Source organism: Perca fluviatilis, chromosome 23 (genome assembly GCF_010015445.1).
Source record: "Perca fluviatilis chromosome 23, GENO_Pfluv_1.0, whole genome shotgun sequence".
NCBI lineage: Eukaryota > Metazoa > Chordata > Actinopteri > Perciformes > Percidae > Perca > Perca fluviatilis.
In genome coordinates this window covers 14,321,326-14,338,667 of record NC_053134.1, presented here as the reverse complement: position 1 = coordinate 14,338,667, position 17,342 = coordinate 14,321,326, and the positions used below count along the sequence as shown (strand labels likewise).

The following is a 17,342-nucleotide window of genomic DNA, read 5'->3' as shown; positions in this document are numbered from 1 at the left end:
TTACCATCATAGTGGATGATGCACGAGGTACATAAGAAATAAGAATGGACAAATCTCTTAAATATGTTTTGTTTAAATACAGCTTTTAAATAACACAAAAGAAGTGAATAGTTTGTTTAAGCATATAGTGTATTACAAAAATAGTGGTTATTAGGGAAAGGGTTTGATTATTTTTTTATGACTGCTGGTCGTTTGAAAAGTGGAACAAAAATGAGGTCGTCTTGAGTGCTAGGACGGAAATATTATAGTGGTGCACACCCAAAAATAATTCAGCATGGCGTCAAGTCATTTGTGCAAGCTTCACAGTCTCTTAACGCGACTTTCTAACGGTTCCACACTACTACGTGTACAAAGTAAGTTGTGTTTTTTTAATTATTTTATCAGGTATTTGCTGGAGGTCATATTAGTTTATAACCTTTAGCGCAACGGTGGTGGGAGTATAAGCTAACAGAGGCTAACCTTGAGAGTATGTTTAGTAGGTAAACACTTTCATTGGCTAGCGCTACTTTTGTTTCCACTGTAAAAACCGTATTTTCTGTTAAAAACAACAAACAAAAAATTCGCAAGCGGGCGCCATAACTGTCTTAACCCTCATGTTGTCCTCGAGTCAAATTTGACCCGTTTTAATAGTTTCTACATCAGAAATATGGCTTTCTTTTCAACCAAATTCCCCCAAAATAACATGGATGGTTCCATCCGCTAATTGATGATCACTACTTGTATGGTCTACCCGGGTGAAAATCTGTGATCATCCATAAACGTGTTTCACTGACCTTAACAATTAGCCAAGATCATTCCTAATTCTGCTCATTTTACTCAAAAATGACCGATACTTTCATGTAAATGATGTTCATTCACCATCAATTCCACAAAGAAGTGTAAAACTAGTGGTAACAACTTATGAAGTTGGCTAAAAAGATATAACCTACAATTGGGTAATCATTGAGAGGCTACTTTATGCTTTATAAACAGGCAAACCGAACCGGAGGACAATTGCATTGTTGAAGGGAAGACAATACGAGAACATTAACTGTGTTCTGCAGGGGTTCATGCTTTCAAATGCGATGTATAATTTCTAGCTAAGATAAGTTGAAATGTGTCCTGCTAACTATTTTAATTGCAAAAGTGTCTGTCTCACCTGTTTGGTTTTCTGTTGCAGCATGTGTGGTGCCAATGCGACAGAAGTCCAGTGTCACTGGTCCTTCACTTGATGGCCCGAACTGGTAGGCTATGTTAAGAGTTGAAACGTTTGAATTCAAAATAATAGAGTGCACCTAGTCCCATTTAGTCTACTCTAGTTATGGCACCAAGTCTTGTTTAAACCTATTATGACTATTTTTATCAACAAATAGTAAATTTCTAGCTAATTATTAACTGTATTACACAAAATTAGAGGTCAAGTTGTAGATTGCGCAAAAGTGTCAAGTTTAAGTTTTTTATTATCAATGCATAACAATAACAAAAGCAGTCGTTGTCACTGAAAATCTTGGGTCTCAGCTGGGTCCCTCCAACAGTGCTAATTAAATTTGTATAAAAAAGATAATCACAAACAAACTAAAAAAAAAAAAAAAAAACTAAATGAGAAAAAAATGTCAAATGTGTGGAAGACATCCAAACAGAGGTGTAAACAGTTGTAAAACAGAATGTAAAACTACATGAAGTGATGGTTTCAGGTTAAAGTGACATGCGATGAGCTCAGAGCTCAAAAGTTCTAGTCATATGGTGAGGGACCAGATGAAGCGGTACCGTCTGCCGGACGGCAGCAGGATGATTTGGGTCTCTGATTATCCTGTTGGCCGCCTTCTTACATCGCTGGGTGTAGAGGTCCTCCATAGATGGCAGCTCTGTCTTGGTGATGTGCTAAGAAGTTTAATGAAGTGGAGCAAAGTTGCTGCACCTTGGTTATCAGGAGGTTCTCACTATTTTGTAATTAACATTTGGTTGTGCTGTATAAATGTAAGTGTGGGGACACACTGGTAGTTTTGTAAACTGCTAAATTATGCTAGCTGTGTACTTGGCCTGTCTGCAAAATATTATAGTTATTGTGAACCAAATAAATGAAGAAGAAACATAATGTATATATGTAAATGTAAATAAGTTTGGTTATAATCAGGACAATAACCTAATTTTCTTGAATTTAGCAATGTGGAAATTGGTGTGACCTCAGACGGGAAAACCATAGTGTGCTACCATCCTACTGTCGACATTCCCTATGAGTTTACCCAGGTAAGAGAGTGCTCTCTAGCCTTATGCGGTATATATCAATGTGTCAGTTGTCACATTATCTATTATTTCTACCAAAGAGAGAAAGCAGAAGCTCTGTGCTTTAAAATAAATAAATAGGGGAATTAAGGAATATTTTAACCCTTTTAACTCTAATTCACAGGTGTGCATGAGTTAGACTAATAAGAGTAATTGGTACAAAAAGATAGATGGAAATTGTTTCAGGATTGCTTGGAATTACCATATCATTTTAAAATATGCAAGAGGGAACCTCGTTCATGACAGTAAATCTTTGCAGCCTATAGAACGACCAGACCCCTTGAACACCCCGGTTGAGACCCACGACCAGATTTTAAAGGCCCACCTCAGCAAGGAGGTGCTGAAGGACAAGAAGGGGCCCACTATAGAGGAGCTGAGCAATATGTTTTTCACCACCAAACATCGGTGGTATCCAGTAGGACAGTGAGTACATAAATAACACAAAATTTGTCCTTTTATTCATTTATGTGCCTACATGTGGATATAGTACTGGCTTATCAGGATTAGATCAGTTGCCCACTTTAATATGGACACTTGGTGGCTTCCTGTAGTCCTTTTTCTGGTTATTCCAATTGTGCAAGTTCTCCCACTTAAAAAGATGAGAGAAGCCTGTAATTTTCATCATAGGTACACTTCAACTATGAGAGACAAAATGAGAAAAAAAATCCTGAAAATCACATTGTAGGATTTTTAATGAATTAATTGGTAAATTCCTCGGTAAAATAAGTATTTGGTCACCTACAAACAAGCAAGATTTCTGGCTCTCACAGACCTGTAACTTCTTCTTTAAGAGGCTCCTCTGTCCTCCACTCGTTACCTGTATTAATGGCGCCTGTTTGAACTTGTTATCAGTGTAAAAGACACCTTTCCACAACCTCAAACAGTCACACTCCAAACTCTACTATGGCCAAGACCAAAGAGCTGTCAAAGGACACCAGAAACAAAATTGTAGACCTGCACCAGGCTGGGAAGACTGAATCTGCAATAGGTAAGCAGCTTGGTGTGAAGAAATCAAATGTGGGAGCAATTATTAGAAAATGGAAGACATACAAGACCACTGATAATCTCCCTCAATCTGGGTCTCCACGCAAGATCTCACCCTATGGGGTCAAAATGATCACAAGAACGGTGAGCAAAAATCCCTAGTGAATGACCTGCAGAGAGCTGGGACCAAAGTAACAAAAGCTACCATCAGTAACACACTACACCGCCAGGGACTCAAATCCTGCAGACGTGTCCCCCTGCTTAAGCCAGTACATGGAGAGAGGGAGAGAGGGAGAGAGAGAGGGAGAGAGGGAGAGGGAGAGAGAGAGAGAGAGAGAGAGAGAGAGAGAGACTTTACTATATTATGCAGTATATAATTGTGAATCAGAGTTTAAGAGCTGAAAGAAAAGATGTTAGATATTGGTCAAAATTCATTTCCTTCTGTGTCACTGTTCACAGGTACCACATGAGACGCAGAAAGCGGGATCCCCCAAAGGACAGATAGTTGAAGGCCAAAGTTACAGTCTGTTTTATTGTCACAATAATGTATAATAAACTGTTCAATATTTTGTAGGTTGTCATGAGTTTTTGAGTCAGTGCCACTACAATGGAACAATTATATGGCTTTGAAACTTATACTTGTATTTTGTTTAGTCTACTTTACTGCCCTAGATTGTATGGCCTTTTTATAATTTATCCTGCAAATATGAATCTAATGGACTTGGTGCACCAGTAAAGCGTAATTCAAAATCCTGGTGAACAGATTGTAGCTGTGGAGAAAAAGTAAATAAATATTATGTATGCAAAATGAAGTATCATATATTTGAGTGTTTTTGTTCATGTTATATGCTAACCACTCCAGCGCCAAATCTGTATCAACAATCTACTCTTATAACTGACAGCGGTGCATGTTTAGGATTTTTGTATCTTACATTGTCACAGAATATTCTGGAGTTGGCTGAGCTTTAAGATGTGTTTTTATAATGTAATTATGTGCCTGCAAGTAAAACAAAACTGTAGACAAGTTTTGCATAGCGTAGTCAAGGTCCTGCACACTACAAGACACAAAGGTTTACAACAATGAGATCTAGAAAAATGTATCTCCCAAATAAGCAAACACTGACAAAAGCTCTTGCTCCTAAAAATTTATTTACAAGTTAGGTCCCTACAAAATGTAACTAAAAGAGGTTGACCCCTTCAAAGTGACTACATTACATATTTAGGTGGTCATTTCAAAGCTTTTTCTTTTTTTGTGGGTTGCACAGACAGACTGTACTGTACCCATACTTACATCTGTCATTATAAAACGTACTACACACATATTTTTCTAAAGTCAACCCATAGAAGAATATACCCTAAACCAAGCTCTTCACTTTCTTTTTTAAAGTAGCTGAAAAAGAGCACATTAAAAATGAACAAATATAAAGAAAAAAAGAACAATTATATTATTATATATAACAATGAACAGCAGCATATTTCCTTACGTCATTTGAAGCCACCGGAAGAGTGAGTTATCGGTCTCCGCCCCGGCAGCTCAGTCAATCCAACCTGAAGAGAAGGCGAGTCCACGGCTAAAAATAAAATAGCTAACACAAGATGGCCGGTTTGCCTCGTAGGATTGTAAAGGTACACTTTACACCCGGCATTGTATATATATCTTATATAACCCGTGTGTGGGTATTTTAAAGTTTATGTGGTGAGAATATGGACGTACAGTTACTGCCATTCAACGTGTAGCCTGACGTTAGCGCGACTAGCACTATTAGCTCTCATCTAGCTAGCTAGTTATCAAGCTAGCTCGCTGATCCGTGTCTGCAAGTGTTTTGTTTGCCACTTCCGTTTACTCCCTTCTGTCCTAAATGTGTTTTTTATTTTGGTTCGAGTAGAGTTGTTGTTGTTCTGAAAATTGTAGTTTTCACATCACTTGGCTGCTAATATTATAGTATGGATCAACAAATTCTGACAATTTGTCCTAGTCGCCTTATGAATGGTTTCGCTATGTTAGCTAACGTTAGGCTAGCAGCGGTAGCTCGGTGATTGATACACATGTCTGCGCCTATGTGAAACGCTGTCCTGGTGGTCTCAAAACATTCAAATGCTTGTATTTAAGCAAACATGTTCGTGCTGCTTCTTTTTCTATGAAACGAAACAATGATTTAGGGAGGAATCTAAGGTCTGTTGCGGTTTCCTCCCTCAACCTCACCGCAACTTCACTGGGCCAGGCCCGGCAACTGTGGGCGCGATCAGCCTGTTCCGCCACATCTAGCAGCTATTTCTCGGATTAAGCTGGTTTTCTCAGCCAGTAGCATACCGCTGACGAACTGAAAACACGACATAAGCTTCCACTATGGGAACCTGTCGTTGTTTTCCAATCTTAACGAAGACATTAACAATATTTACAACAGGATTTAAATAGTTTCCTTCTTGTTGACTGCAGATGTCCCGGTGCACCTGCTTTATTATATGCAGAAATATGGAAATTGTTACAATTCTTGCTTTTAGATTTCCATTGTCGATTATCCCTTAGTGTCGCACAATACTTTAAAACTCAAAATTCTGCAACTGCGCTTTTGATAATAGAATTTTATGCGACGTTACACGACAAACTGGAATCATCTGTTAAGTGAATTATTGTAATCAAATGCATCATAAAATAAATTTGAGCTAAAACGCTAAGTCGATTAATCAATTTTTCGATTGACTGAAAATGTATCAATAACTATTTTGATCATTATTTAGCCATTTTAGTCAAATGCTCGAAATTCACTGGTTACTGTCTCTAACTTTGAATATGCCGGTTGAGTTAGCCTTATGTGATAGTAAACACAATGTGTTTGGGGTGTTAGGGTGGACAGGACAAGCAATTTCAATTCCTTTGGGTTCTGGGTAATTATGGACATTTTTAAGTTTTTTTACATTTTATATACCAAAGAATTAGCATTAGTTTATATATGGCACTATTGGTAGCTGCATTCCGAAATTGATAATTTTATTTAACAAATTAAAAGTTAAACATGCTGGGAACTTCTTTTTGTGTGTATTAATTAAAGTCAGTCATTGTACAGTACATCAGAAGTGTCCCAGCCCCTTAGCTACCTTCTAGTTTCTGTGCTAAACAATAGCTTGTGGAATGGAATGTGCTTTTGTCTGTATGTGGCTGTGAGTTTGGAAGTGTGGGTGTGTGACTAAGCAGGGTGAAGTCTACACCTACAGCACTGTTTTTCTACTTAGAATTGTCAATAATAGTGTTATGTATTTCTCATTCTGACTACACTCAGGAGACACAGCGGTTGATGGCAGAGCCTGTTCCAGGGATCACGGCTACTCCGGATGAAGGGAATGCACGTTACTTCCATGTGATCATTGCAGGGCCTCAAGACTCTCCTTTTGAAGGAGGCACATTTAGACTTGAACTATTTCTTCCAGAAGAGTATCCCATGGCAGCTCCCAAAGTACGATTCATGACCAAAATCTACCACCCCAATGTTGACAAACTGGGAAGAATATGTTTAGACATTTTGAAAGGTAAGAAAACAAGATAGTATCCATTCAATTTCATAATTTGTTTTCCCTGGGTAGAATCAATGTCGAACCACTGTCACAGCTAATTGCAGGATTGTGAAGTAAAACATTTTGCTTGCATGGTTTTCTATCAAACCCTAAAATTAGCCAAAAATAAGCAGCACCATAGAAAGTTAAAGCTACAACTAGATAATATGGGGGGAGGGGGGCTGCCAAGAATCTATACAGTCTAAATGTGAGCTGGTAAGCCAAAATAATGATCAAACGTCAGCTAAAAGCTGTGCAGAGCTGTGAAAGCTGGGTGTTGATTCTCTGTGGCATTATTAGTACTTTCCACCCTCTAACGTGGCACAGAGCCATTTGATTCACTATTTGCATTTTAAGTAGTACTGTTTCATTGGAAATTCTCACAGTTCTGTAAAAAACTTGACCATTTTATATTCTGGATGTAGAGAATATTTAGATAGGGGAAAATAGAAATTCACAATAGCACTAATTACCTTGTGACACAATATAATATAGACTACACCTTTTTATTTGCTGTTAGGTTGCAGTGCTTTGCGTTCTCTAAACGCCACAACTCAGTGACTTAGCTGGCAACTACCAAATCAATCAATGGAGCAATGCATGTATGGTGACCTCACATCTGACTGGGAGGTTTACACATCTCTGTCACCGAATTGCAAAAATAGTGATTATTAACACATTATTAGTCTCCAGCCGTGTTAGTTTTTATTGTCAGAATGAGATGAGAATTTTTTTTTATGAGATGAATGAAAAGCAGCTGTCATAGCTGCAGAAATCAATCTTGTGGTATAAAGCCACAGTAAGCAGAATTGATTAGAAGCGTCAAATCAAGTTTTGGGGTAAACAAACTCGAGGTAATGGTTATTTGACAAGAGCAGAACAGACAACAGCAGCAGGGTTGCTAAACTTGTTCTAAGGTAATAAAGAAAATATGAGAACAGACTGTGTGGCACAGTGATCTGCTGTTTGACACTAGCTCATATTGTTTTGATTCATTAGATTTACTAGAGTTTTCCATTATCAAGTAGCCTTAGGGTAATTTGGATCTCAATTAATGATGGGCTTCATCTCTCACCCATGAGGGTTGCTGCTCGCTGTCACTGGCATGTTGTGGCTGCATGGCCATCTTTATCTCCTAAAACCAATGCCGTATCGCCCTGAAGTTTCCCTCGTTTTTGCTAATTTGAGCTGTTGTTTCTCTTTTTGCATCTTTTTCCAGATAAGTGGTCTCCTGCCCTGCAGATCCGCACAGTGTTGCTATCTATCCAGGCGTTATTAAGTGCTCCCAATCCAGATGATCCCCTGGCAAACGATGTTGCAGAGCAGTGGAAGAAAAATGAAAGCAATGCCATTGAGACAGGTGAGGATGATATTAATATTTCTGAATTAACGCACTCAGGGTGAGCTGTACTGAACTATATTGCCAGTGCCACGGGTGGTCCAATGTGATTTAGATTTGTCTGGTGTTGCTATAAATGTAAAAAAAAAAACAGTCAGCTGGTTGGGACCAAGTTGACAGCATAATCTGACTGTAAATACAGACAAGTATGGTAGTAAGAAAACATGGTTGAAATTGATGCCATTTTTAAGTCTGTAAATCATCTGAGTGAGATAAAAGGCTCTCAAATTAGAGCAGCACAGTCTATTGAAGACAGTTCTGCAAATCAAAGAGATGCTGTTCTCCCAGGGTTGAGAGTATTGATGGTTTACAGTTGTTTGTCCCGTGATGTCCATGATGAAGGACCCTGTAAAAAAACAAAAAAAGCTTAGAGGCGTGTCTTGATGGCTGGGCAAGCACTGCACAGGGACAATAAAATAGTTGTACAACAATTTTATTGTAACTGTTAAGACACTGTTAAACATGTTACAAACAACATTGTTAAATGTCTAAGAAGAAGCCAGTGTCAGAATGTGTAATAAAGTATAGGGCTGTACGCTACGAATTTTGTCAGTTGAATCAGATTTGGCTGTCCAATACAAATGTTCGTTCTGTGGCGGAAGCCTGTTTTGACAGTTTGCAAGTGCATGGTGCGCAGACGGCTTTATGACATAAAGGCAACAGCAAGATGCACAGACCAGCGTCTGCACTCTCCTCAATTAAAATAAGTGTTAGTATAAACACAACACCATCACCCCGATGTGCCAATCACTGGAACGAGACAAAAAAAAAAACAGTCCAACAGTCCAGTCTTCTCCTCCCTACAGTGCTTAACCAGCCTTTAGATACAAATAATTAAAGTTAAATTAAAGGGAAAAGAGCTTGGATGTTAAACAAGAGCTTATTCATTATTTTACCTACTTTAAAAAAAAAAAAGAAGAGCAAATGCAGGCTACTCTTTTTGCACTTGCTCTGTTTAAAGTTTTTATTTTTGTATTCCTCCTGAATGTGACTTTATTTTGTGGTTGGGTTGATACCTACGTCTGGCTTCAGGTTGCACTACAAATTCATTTTACTTGAAAAGTGCAGTGTTAAACAATTTTAATAGAGATTTGAACCTTGAACTGGGAAGAAATTGGTGAAATTGGTTTTGTGTAAATTGTTAATAATTGAACAATGGGAAAATAATCGCTAATTGAAAAATTAATTGAAAAATGAATCGTTAGATTAGTCGACTAATCGAAAAAATAATCGCTAGATTAATCATTTAAAAAAGAATCGTTTGGGACAGCCCTAGTGACAACTAATGAATGCTAACTGCAGAAATGTGCAGCAACATTTTTTGTCGACCCTATATATCAAACTAAGATGCAGTGAGCTGTAAATTCCATTTCTAAGCAGATCGCAGAAGATACTGTTATCTCGGAGCCTGACAGTGAAAGCCCACCTTGACGCGGAAGCCATTCTGTACAGTGTGGAGGAGCAGGATGGCTTTGTGACCGTCACAGAGAAATGCACGTCTTGTGTGAACACCCAGGCGTGCGATCAGGCACGGATCTAGCTTCACGGCGCTTCCTATTCTGGTGTGTTTGTCGCGGTGACAGGGCAAAGCCGCTCTTCCTTTGGGCAGTTGCCTCCCACTCACTCAGACTCACCCTGGGTCCAGGTCCGCAGCTGCCTGTACCGTAAAAAGCAGAACAGCGTGAAAGGAAGGAGTGCTCACTCTGCAGCTACTTCTGTGGACCGAAATGTCCCCAGAAGTAGCTGCACACTCTGACACAGCGCTGTGGAGATAGGTCTCTGAGCCCCGTGATAGCAGATCAAATTGCTTGGTTTGTTTGGCCATCAGTGCAAAACCCAAAGATATTCAAGTTAAAATGATATAAAACAGAAAACCAGCAAAACCCCAAAGAAGGATATCTGGAACTTCATATTAGTAAAAATCAACAAAAAACTATTTTGATGATCAATTCATTGTTTGAAGTAATTTTAAGGAAAAATACCAACGAGTATTGGTTTCATGAAATGTGAATACTTTCTAGCAATTTAAATATGTCAACTTAGGTTTTGGAAAATATTTCCCGAGAATTTTAAAGACCAAGCGATTGGTCCATTGATTGAGAAAATAATTGGTAGATTATTCGATAATAATAAGTATAATCCTTAGTTGCTGCCCCAGCTGGAACCAACACAATGTTGGCATGTTTGCCTGATAAACTTTCTGAATGATAAATTGTTCATTAAAATTCTTGGTGATTAATTCTCTATTGATTGACTAACTGGTTAAGTGATTTCATTGTTTTGGTTGTTTCTTTAGAAATACTGGGACATTTACTTTCAGCTACCTGTTGTTGTGGGAGTTTGTTTGATCATCTGCGTTCACTCTGCAACACTTTCCTTATCCACAGTCCTGCACCATACACCCCTCACACCCTTCACCACCATTTTATCTTTGTGTCTCTCCCCCAGCCCGATCATGGACCAAGCTCTACGCGGGCAACACTGAAGTATAGAAGAAGAGAGTCGAGGCTTCTGAATGTGATTCACAAAATGTACTCCTATTCTGTCAACATTCGAATTTAACGGACACAAAAAAAAGAGAAAAAAAAGATTATAAGTCCAAATCTATTTGAAAGAAATGACAAGATTTACTGCTGCAGACCTCTGGGTGACTTATTTTCCTCTCTGATGCGTTAAGTGTGTGTTAGCCTTTTCTTTTTTTTTTTCCTTTTTTCCTGTGTTGCTATTTAAATGCATGGACAGAGAACAACACCCTCCCCACTACAGTCTTAGAAAATAACATGCAATATGTTGTCCTGAACCAGGCACATACTGGTACGTTTGCAAAATATACTTGCATTAAAGCTGTTGTTCTTTTAACCCATTTGTCAACACATCTGTATGTCTTTTGTGAGAGATGACATGTTCTGTTATTTCAACACGTAGTGTGTACAGCTGTCTTTTCACTAGTACTAGTAAGCAAATGAAAAATAGGAATATGATGACGTTTGTCTTTACTCTTTTTAGGGAATACGATGAGTTTTTGGAAAAAAAAAGCCCTTAACACTCCATAAGAAGGTTAGTGTCTGTGCATACCAACTCGTCACAACACTGAACATTTAGTTGGTGGTGCAGCAACTGTAGTGTAAAATCATTTCATGTACACATGGGGCACTTAATACTGAGCACAAAGGTGAAACTCTAATATGTTCAGATGATATCATTTGTAAAACTGGACATAAAAGCGAGTACATTTTAGAGGCTTTCCCACAGGATGTACTTCCTAAAACCTTCAATGCCACATCAAAGACACTTTCTGTAACCACAGCACCTTTCGAGTTAGATTTTAAAGACGCTGTAATTATACACTGAAAAAACAGAGGGGGTCTCAGAGGGCAGAAATTAAGTATTTTCATCCATAGACGACTGAGGGAGGTTTATTCCAACATTTTAAATGAAAAATAAATTTAAGGATGCCCCGTCGGTTGCTGTATACCTGCCAAATTTGCAGGTAGAGAATACACAGTACTGAACAGCCACAGCTAACATGTAAAAGCATCTAGTCCATGGCTAGTGTCAACTTGGGGCCCTAACAGATGTAATTTGTATCTCTTTTCATTATTTACATCTTAACAGTTGTTTTACGTTGATAGAAAAGACAAGAATATTGTGTGATTAGATGCCTGGGCCCAATTAGATGAGGACTTTGCTTATAATAATCTAAAATCGATGATTTAATGTCTTATTTGGTTTTTTTGAAAGTTAACATCTGTTCGGCAGCAGTATAAAATTTTGCCTTTTTTCTCCACTTATCAATTTTCAGTAAAATAGACAGTTTGGGGAGGGTGAGCAAATTACGTCCACATGCTTTTTAAAAAGCCATTCCCAACACATTTAGAAAGGTAGAATGACACACATTGTTCGTGCTGAAAAGGATCAGTATGCATGTTGTAACTACTATGATGTGTTGAAAATGTCCTTTTTTTTAAGGGTGTAGGTCGAACTGTTTTTGTTTTTATTTTATTTTTTTTAACCGTCTGTCCATGCTATCTATGTTGCCTGTTCTCTATTTTATTTTCAGTGTTACTTCATTAAAAAGGCATGTACCATAACCAAACTGATATCAGGACAGTTAAAACCTAGTTTTTTCTTTGGGGTGTTTGTAAGAGCTGAGCTGTTACGGTGTCTTTGAAGGGAAAGTTTAGGCTTTTTTTTTTTTTTTTTGGGGAAGGTTTTGTCGATGGTTGCAAAGTTGTCTTTGACCCTTAGATGGTCTCACCTGCTTTCGCTCTTTCTATGATAACTGATCTGTGATGATTATGCAAGTGCATTGAATTAATTGGGTCATTGTGGTGGCAAAAAAAGTGATATTACAAATAAAAAGTATTCAACATTAAAGGCTATTACAGATTTTGTTTTGGCTAGAAATTCCCTCAAGTGTCCCTCAATGTGAAATTTTCAAATTCTAGGTTGGGATTTGTTGTTGACCTGTAGAAAAGACTTTAAAATCCTTAAACTTTCCTTTTAAAATGCTCAGGTTTAGAGGGATCAACAACAGTTGGTGACTAAAAAGGCCCATTGCCCGTAGCTTAGACCCTCTGTGATCATATCGCTTCTGTATGGCTCATCTGAGGGAGAACTATAACGCTATGTTGTAGTAAAATTACTTTTGTTAAATTCTTTTTTTGGTTGATCTCTTGTCTCGCTTTTTTTTTTTTATTGGATTATCGCAGGCTTGGTGTTGCCGTAGATCGGTTTTGTGTCCCGTAGTCGCCCAGAATTATTAACCAACTGTTTATAACTGCTACATTTACTCAAGTCTGGAAGATGGAGCACGGCTTAAAACCTGGTTAATTTATTGTTCCTGAGGGAGTTGACGGTAATCTAAACCAAGAAACAGTCAGTCACTGGATTTTTTTTAAAGCGTCTACATAAAAAAAATATTTGGATCAAACTGATAAATCAGCTCCCCTTGTGTTTTGTCAGTAATTTCAGGACATTTGCATACATGGCTCTTCAAATACTCTGTAAATAAACCGAGTTGAGTGAGTAAGTAATTAAGTAAGTAGAGGCTGGTCTGGTTTATGTTTTGTGGGGTTTGTGTTCCCTTAAAGGAGAGACGTTACAGAAAAGATCTAATTTAGGGAGGGGGACTGCTATGAATTACATACATTTATGTATCGTAGGAATTAGCACTGTAAGAGTGCATCTTCTTTTTTATTCAATTTGCTGTCCGCTTTTTAAGCCACTACCATTTGATACTTTTTATAGCCGCCCACATAATTTGATTTAGGTGTCTGGGTTCCTCAATAAAGCCTTAATCAGAGCAGGTGCATAAATATTTTGCATGAATGGTATGAAACTGAAGCATCCCTGAGACAGCCGGATACACTTGGCACACTGAAAAAGCCTACGTTACATTTGCAGGAAGAAGGACCGTTCATGTCCAGCCGAGGGAGGCATTGTCACTTTAACAGTGGTGAGTCATACAAAATACAGCGCATACTGTTATTTATTTGATTTCTGTTTTAAAGGGACGAGTATTTAGCCTGAGCCTATCGAGACTAATTGATCTGAGGGTTCCAGGTACGCTGCAGTAGTTCATTTCATAGATTCACGCTTTTAAACATACGAAATAATTCAGCTGAAATGGATGACTCTGTAGCCTTGATAGCACCTGGTTAACAACTGCTTAGAACCATTTCCCAAATTTGTAATAAATAGATCCTTTTATAATAGACATTTTGACTTGTCCACAGAATTCCACAAGATGGCGCTACACGCATATTTTACCTGGATCAGACAACTTCACACCTTTTGGTTACTAGATGTGAGGTACTGAAGAATGATTATATATTTTGAGATGTGGACTTTTTTCAGGGTTTACATAAATTTCTGTTAGGTTTCGTTAAATCACATCCTCTCAGTAGTAACCCATTATGTCACAGGTATTTGTCCAGTCAAGATTTTCGGATACCTGAGCAAATGCAATCTGTTTACTTAATCTTTTGCAATAGTTGTTACAGCGTCTGCCTTCCTGCAGGAGGCACCCGTCCTGGAGGCCCATGTTTTTGTCTTTTCATGTTTCCTGGCCAGAAACAAAGGTTTTCCAATGTTTTACAATCATGGCTTTGTTTATATGGCAACAGTGTGTCATTCAAGCTGGTATGCAGCCACTCTTTGAGTGGAATTGCAGGAAATGATTCCCCTCACTATCTGAAATACCTGACTAAACATTAACTAGTCTCATAGGCTGTTGTCTCTCTTGCACCGTCCATTGGAAGAAAAGATCTGGTTGAAGTGAGATTGATGTCATTCAACATAACTTAACCCATTTATAAATATGAGCTCATAATAGCCACCACTGATACAAAAAGCAATACATGTTGGGTTTATATTAGGTTGATAACGGCAGAACTAACAAATTGAGACATTGTTAGTTACTATGGCCTCTGCTTTTGAGTGAAGTATAATTTGTACCTCAGTTCATAGTTTGTTTTTTGACGGATGAATGACCTTTTGAAAATAGAAGCATGAGGCGCTCGAGAGTATGCTTTTGAGTGTGCCTGAAACCATCATCAAACTTACTGGGGCAGAGGCGCTTGTCAATACAAATACTTAACACTTCTGCACTGATGAGTCCCAAATGCTGGGTTGTAGCCAGGACAAATTTAGAAATGTTGAGGCCAGGTCAAACCAAACGCAACAACCTCCCGAGAATGATTTTTAAATATTTAGATTTTCCGTATTTTCTTTGTTCACTTAACTATTTTCTGAGATTTAAATTATCCAACATGAACAGAATATTCACCGGTTGTGAAAACAAATCTCCCTCTGGGGCAATAAAGACTAGATCTGAAGATCTACGTAATTTCTGTTTCAAAGCCTTCTCCACACTGCCAGTACTTAAACTATGGTGGGGAAATAGTGTTTTCAAATATAAATATCTGCCTGTTAAATACTACCATCATTTATTAGCAGCCTTAATCACCTTTGAGTAAGATATGTCAAAATGATTGTTTCCCAGCTTACTATAGAACATGCCTTTATTCAAGATTGATTAATGCAAAATACAAGAAAGTACTTAATAAATACAGCAACACTTAACTGTACAACCCCCCCACCCCCTTTTTGTAACCAGATATAAGGACATTTCGGGGCGAGGTGTTTATGAGCTGGACTATTTCTTGGCTAGTAGTACTTTCCTGGAGTCTCCGCTGGCAGTAGTCCAGCACATAAGCCCTTGTACATTTTTTGTACGGATTAAACAAACTACATATGATGTGTTAACTGGTGAGCTTTAGAGGCGGTAGGCAGATTTTGTTACCCTTGGACAGAGCCAGGCTTGCCGTTTCCTCCCGTTTCCAGTCTTAGTGCTAAGCTAGCCGGCTGCTAGCTGTAGCCCCTATATTTAATGGACTGAAATGAAAGTGGTATTGATCTTCTAATCTAACTTGGCCAAAAAGCAACTTACCCAAAATGTCAAAACTATTCCTTCAAAATAGACTAGGCTATTACTCTTTTGACCAAAAAAGATAATTGCAAGCAATCAACATGGAGTTCGGAAGAGCAGAACTGCACGTTTTAAGTATATGCTTCCCCTGTGTAGGCTACAGTTTAATTTGCCTTTAAAATATAATGGATGAAACATTCCAGTTTTCTCCGAGTGCAATGATGATAGACAGACTTCCTTAGGTCAAAACATAGAGCATGTTAAGCTCCTTCTATCAGCCAAATATCTTCCTGTTATTTCCTTTTATCACGGAGTTACAGGCGATAAACGAGTTTTGATGGGCGGAAGTAAACTTCATTAGCGGTTACATTTTTTCGATTATTAATGAGTGTTTTTCATTTAAAGGTTCGACTACGTGCTTATTCGGTAGACTATTTAGTGTTCTCCACAATCCCAGACTTTCATATTGCATGCTTGTTTACAGGGAAATTAAAACAGGTTATAATGGCATGTGTCTATGTCGGGACGGTTGAAACAGCATCCCCGACCTGGCTGTAACTCCATGTATTTTAAGAAAATGCACAAATATCTGTGTTTATATAATAATTTATGGAGGGTAGACATGGAAAAGCAGTTTTAGAAAGATGAAAATATATTTGGGCCCCACCAGGTAGGGGGTCGAGTTTTCCCATGTTATCCTATGGAGACTGATGGGCTGTGGGTCGTTAAGGGCACTTATTTGGATGTGACCTAACTCACGTAAAAACCTAGTGAAACGCCATTTTACACAATTGAAACCTGATATAAATGGGAAAACGTACTGTTCTAGCTATAAAAATGGCAGAATCATCCACAGTGCATGATATTTCAAAAACTGCTTCATACACGCTTCCAGGTGACGGCAATGAGTTGTTAACAGATATTCACGAAGACGTATAGCCCAGCAACAATCTATCTAAAATAACACCTTTTGGGAGTACCATTCAAGATATGTAGTAAAATATTTAAGTTTTGGGAAGTTTATATGGCTTAAACTGTATGTTTCATTCGTTATATTAGCTTTCAGTGCTGCTGATACGATCGCTTTGTAACTTACGTTTAAGTAAAAAGTGTTTCAACTGTCCCGGCTCTCCCCTAACTGTAATACTTAACAGTTTATCCTTACAGTTAATGTCACAGATTGCTTTTAAACAGTTCACTGCAGCACATGTACTATTTGAGACTGTAATTACACTTGCACTTGAAATAAATTTTGGCCCCAATACAGTAGTTAGTTTAACACAGTATAATTTATCATGTCAGTGTATGATGAAGAGCTACAGCCACAGTGATCGCTGCCACAGATGACGTGGATCCAGCATCCTAAAAATAGCCCCGCTCCTCTGACAGATCATGTCTCGCTGTGATGGCTGACTGCAGGTGAAAACATTGTTGAAAAAACATCCTGTTCTGGCAGTCGCGTGTCATCGGCGTCAGCACTTCTATGAAACCAGACCTGTGTTGGTCAGTGTGGTTTTTGAAATGGTGTGTTTGTAATGAGAGCTGATGGTAGTATGTTCTGCTTCGGTTCCCTTTCATTTTTTCTACTCTTCTTTCCCTCTTCATCTCCTCATCTTCCTCCTCCTTCCCTCTCCTCTTCCCCCTTTACCTCCTTTTCTTTCCTCCCCTCTTCCCCTTCCCTTTTCTCCTCTCCTCCTCCTATTCCCCTTTCCCTCC

At 38.4% G+C, this 17,342-nt stretch overlaps 2 protein-coding genes across 2 annotated transcripts; both read left to right on the top strand.

Annotated features, from left to right (window-relative positions):
- Positions 1-220: 220 nt before the first annotated feature.
- On the top strand, positions 221-3,816 carry mrpl42 (mitochondrial ribosomal protein L42). The gene is made up of 5 exons (XM_039791293.1): positions 221-353; positions 1,160-1,223; positions 2,142-2,226; positions 2,522-2,685; positions 3,706-3,816. The coding sequence occupies exons 1-5, from the start codon at positions 275-277 to the stop codon at positions 3,749-3,751; spliced, it is 438 nt and encodes a 145-aa protein (XP_039647227.1). The 5' UTR covers positions 221-274; the 3' UTR covers positions 3,752-3,816.
- Positions 3,817-4,728: 912 nt separating this feature from the next.
- Positions 4,729-12,571, top strand: ube2nb (ubiquitin-conjugating enzyme E2Nb). Its single transcript, XM_039791292.1, has 4 exons — positions 4,729-4,872; positions 6,525-6,771; positions 8,015-8,155; positions 10,643-12,571. The coding sequence occupies exons 1-4, from the start codon at positions 4,843-4,845 to the stop codon at positions 10,684-10,686; spliced, it is 462 nt and encodes a 153-aa protein (XP_039647226.1). The 5' UTR covers positions 4,729-4,842; the 3' UTR covers positions 10,687-12,571.
- Positions 12,572-17,342: the final 4,771 nt, after the last annotated feature.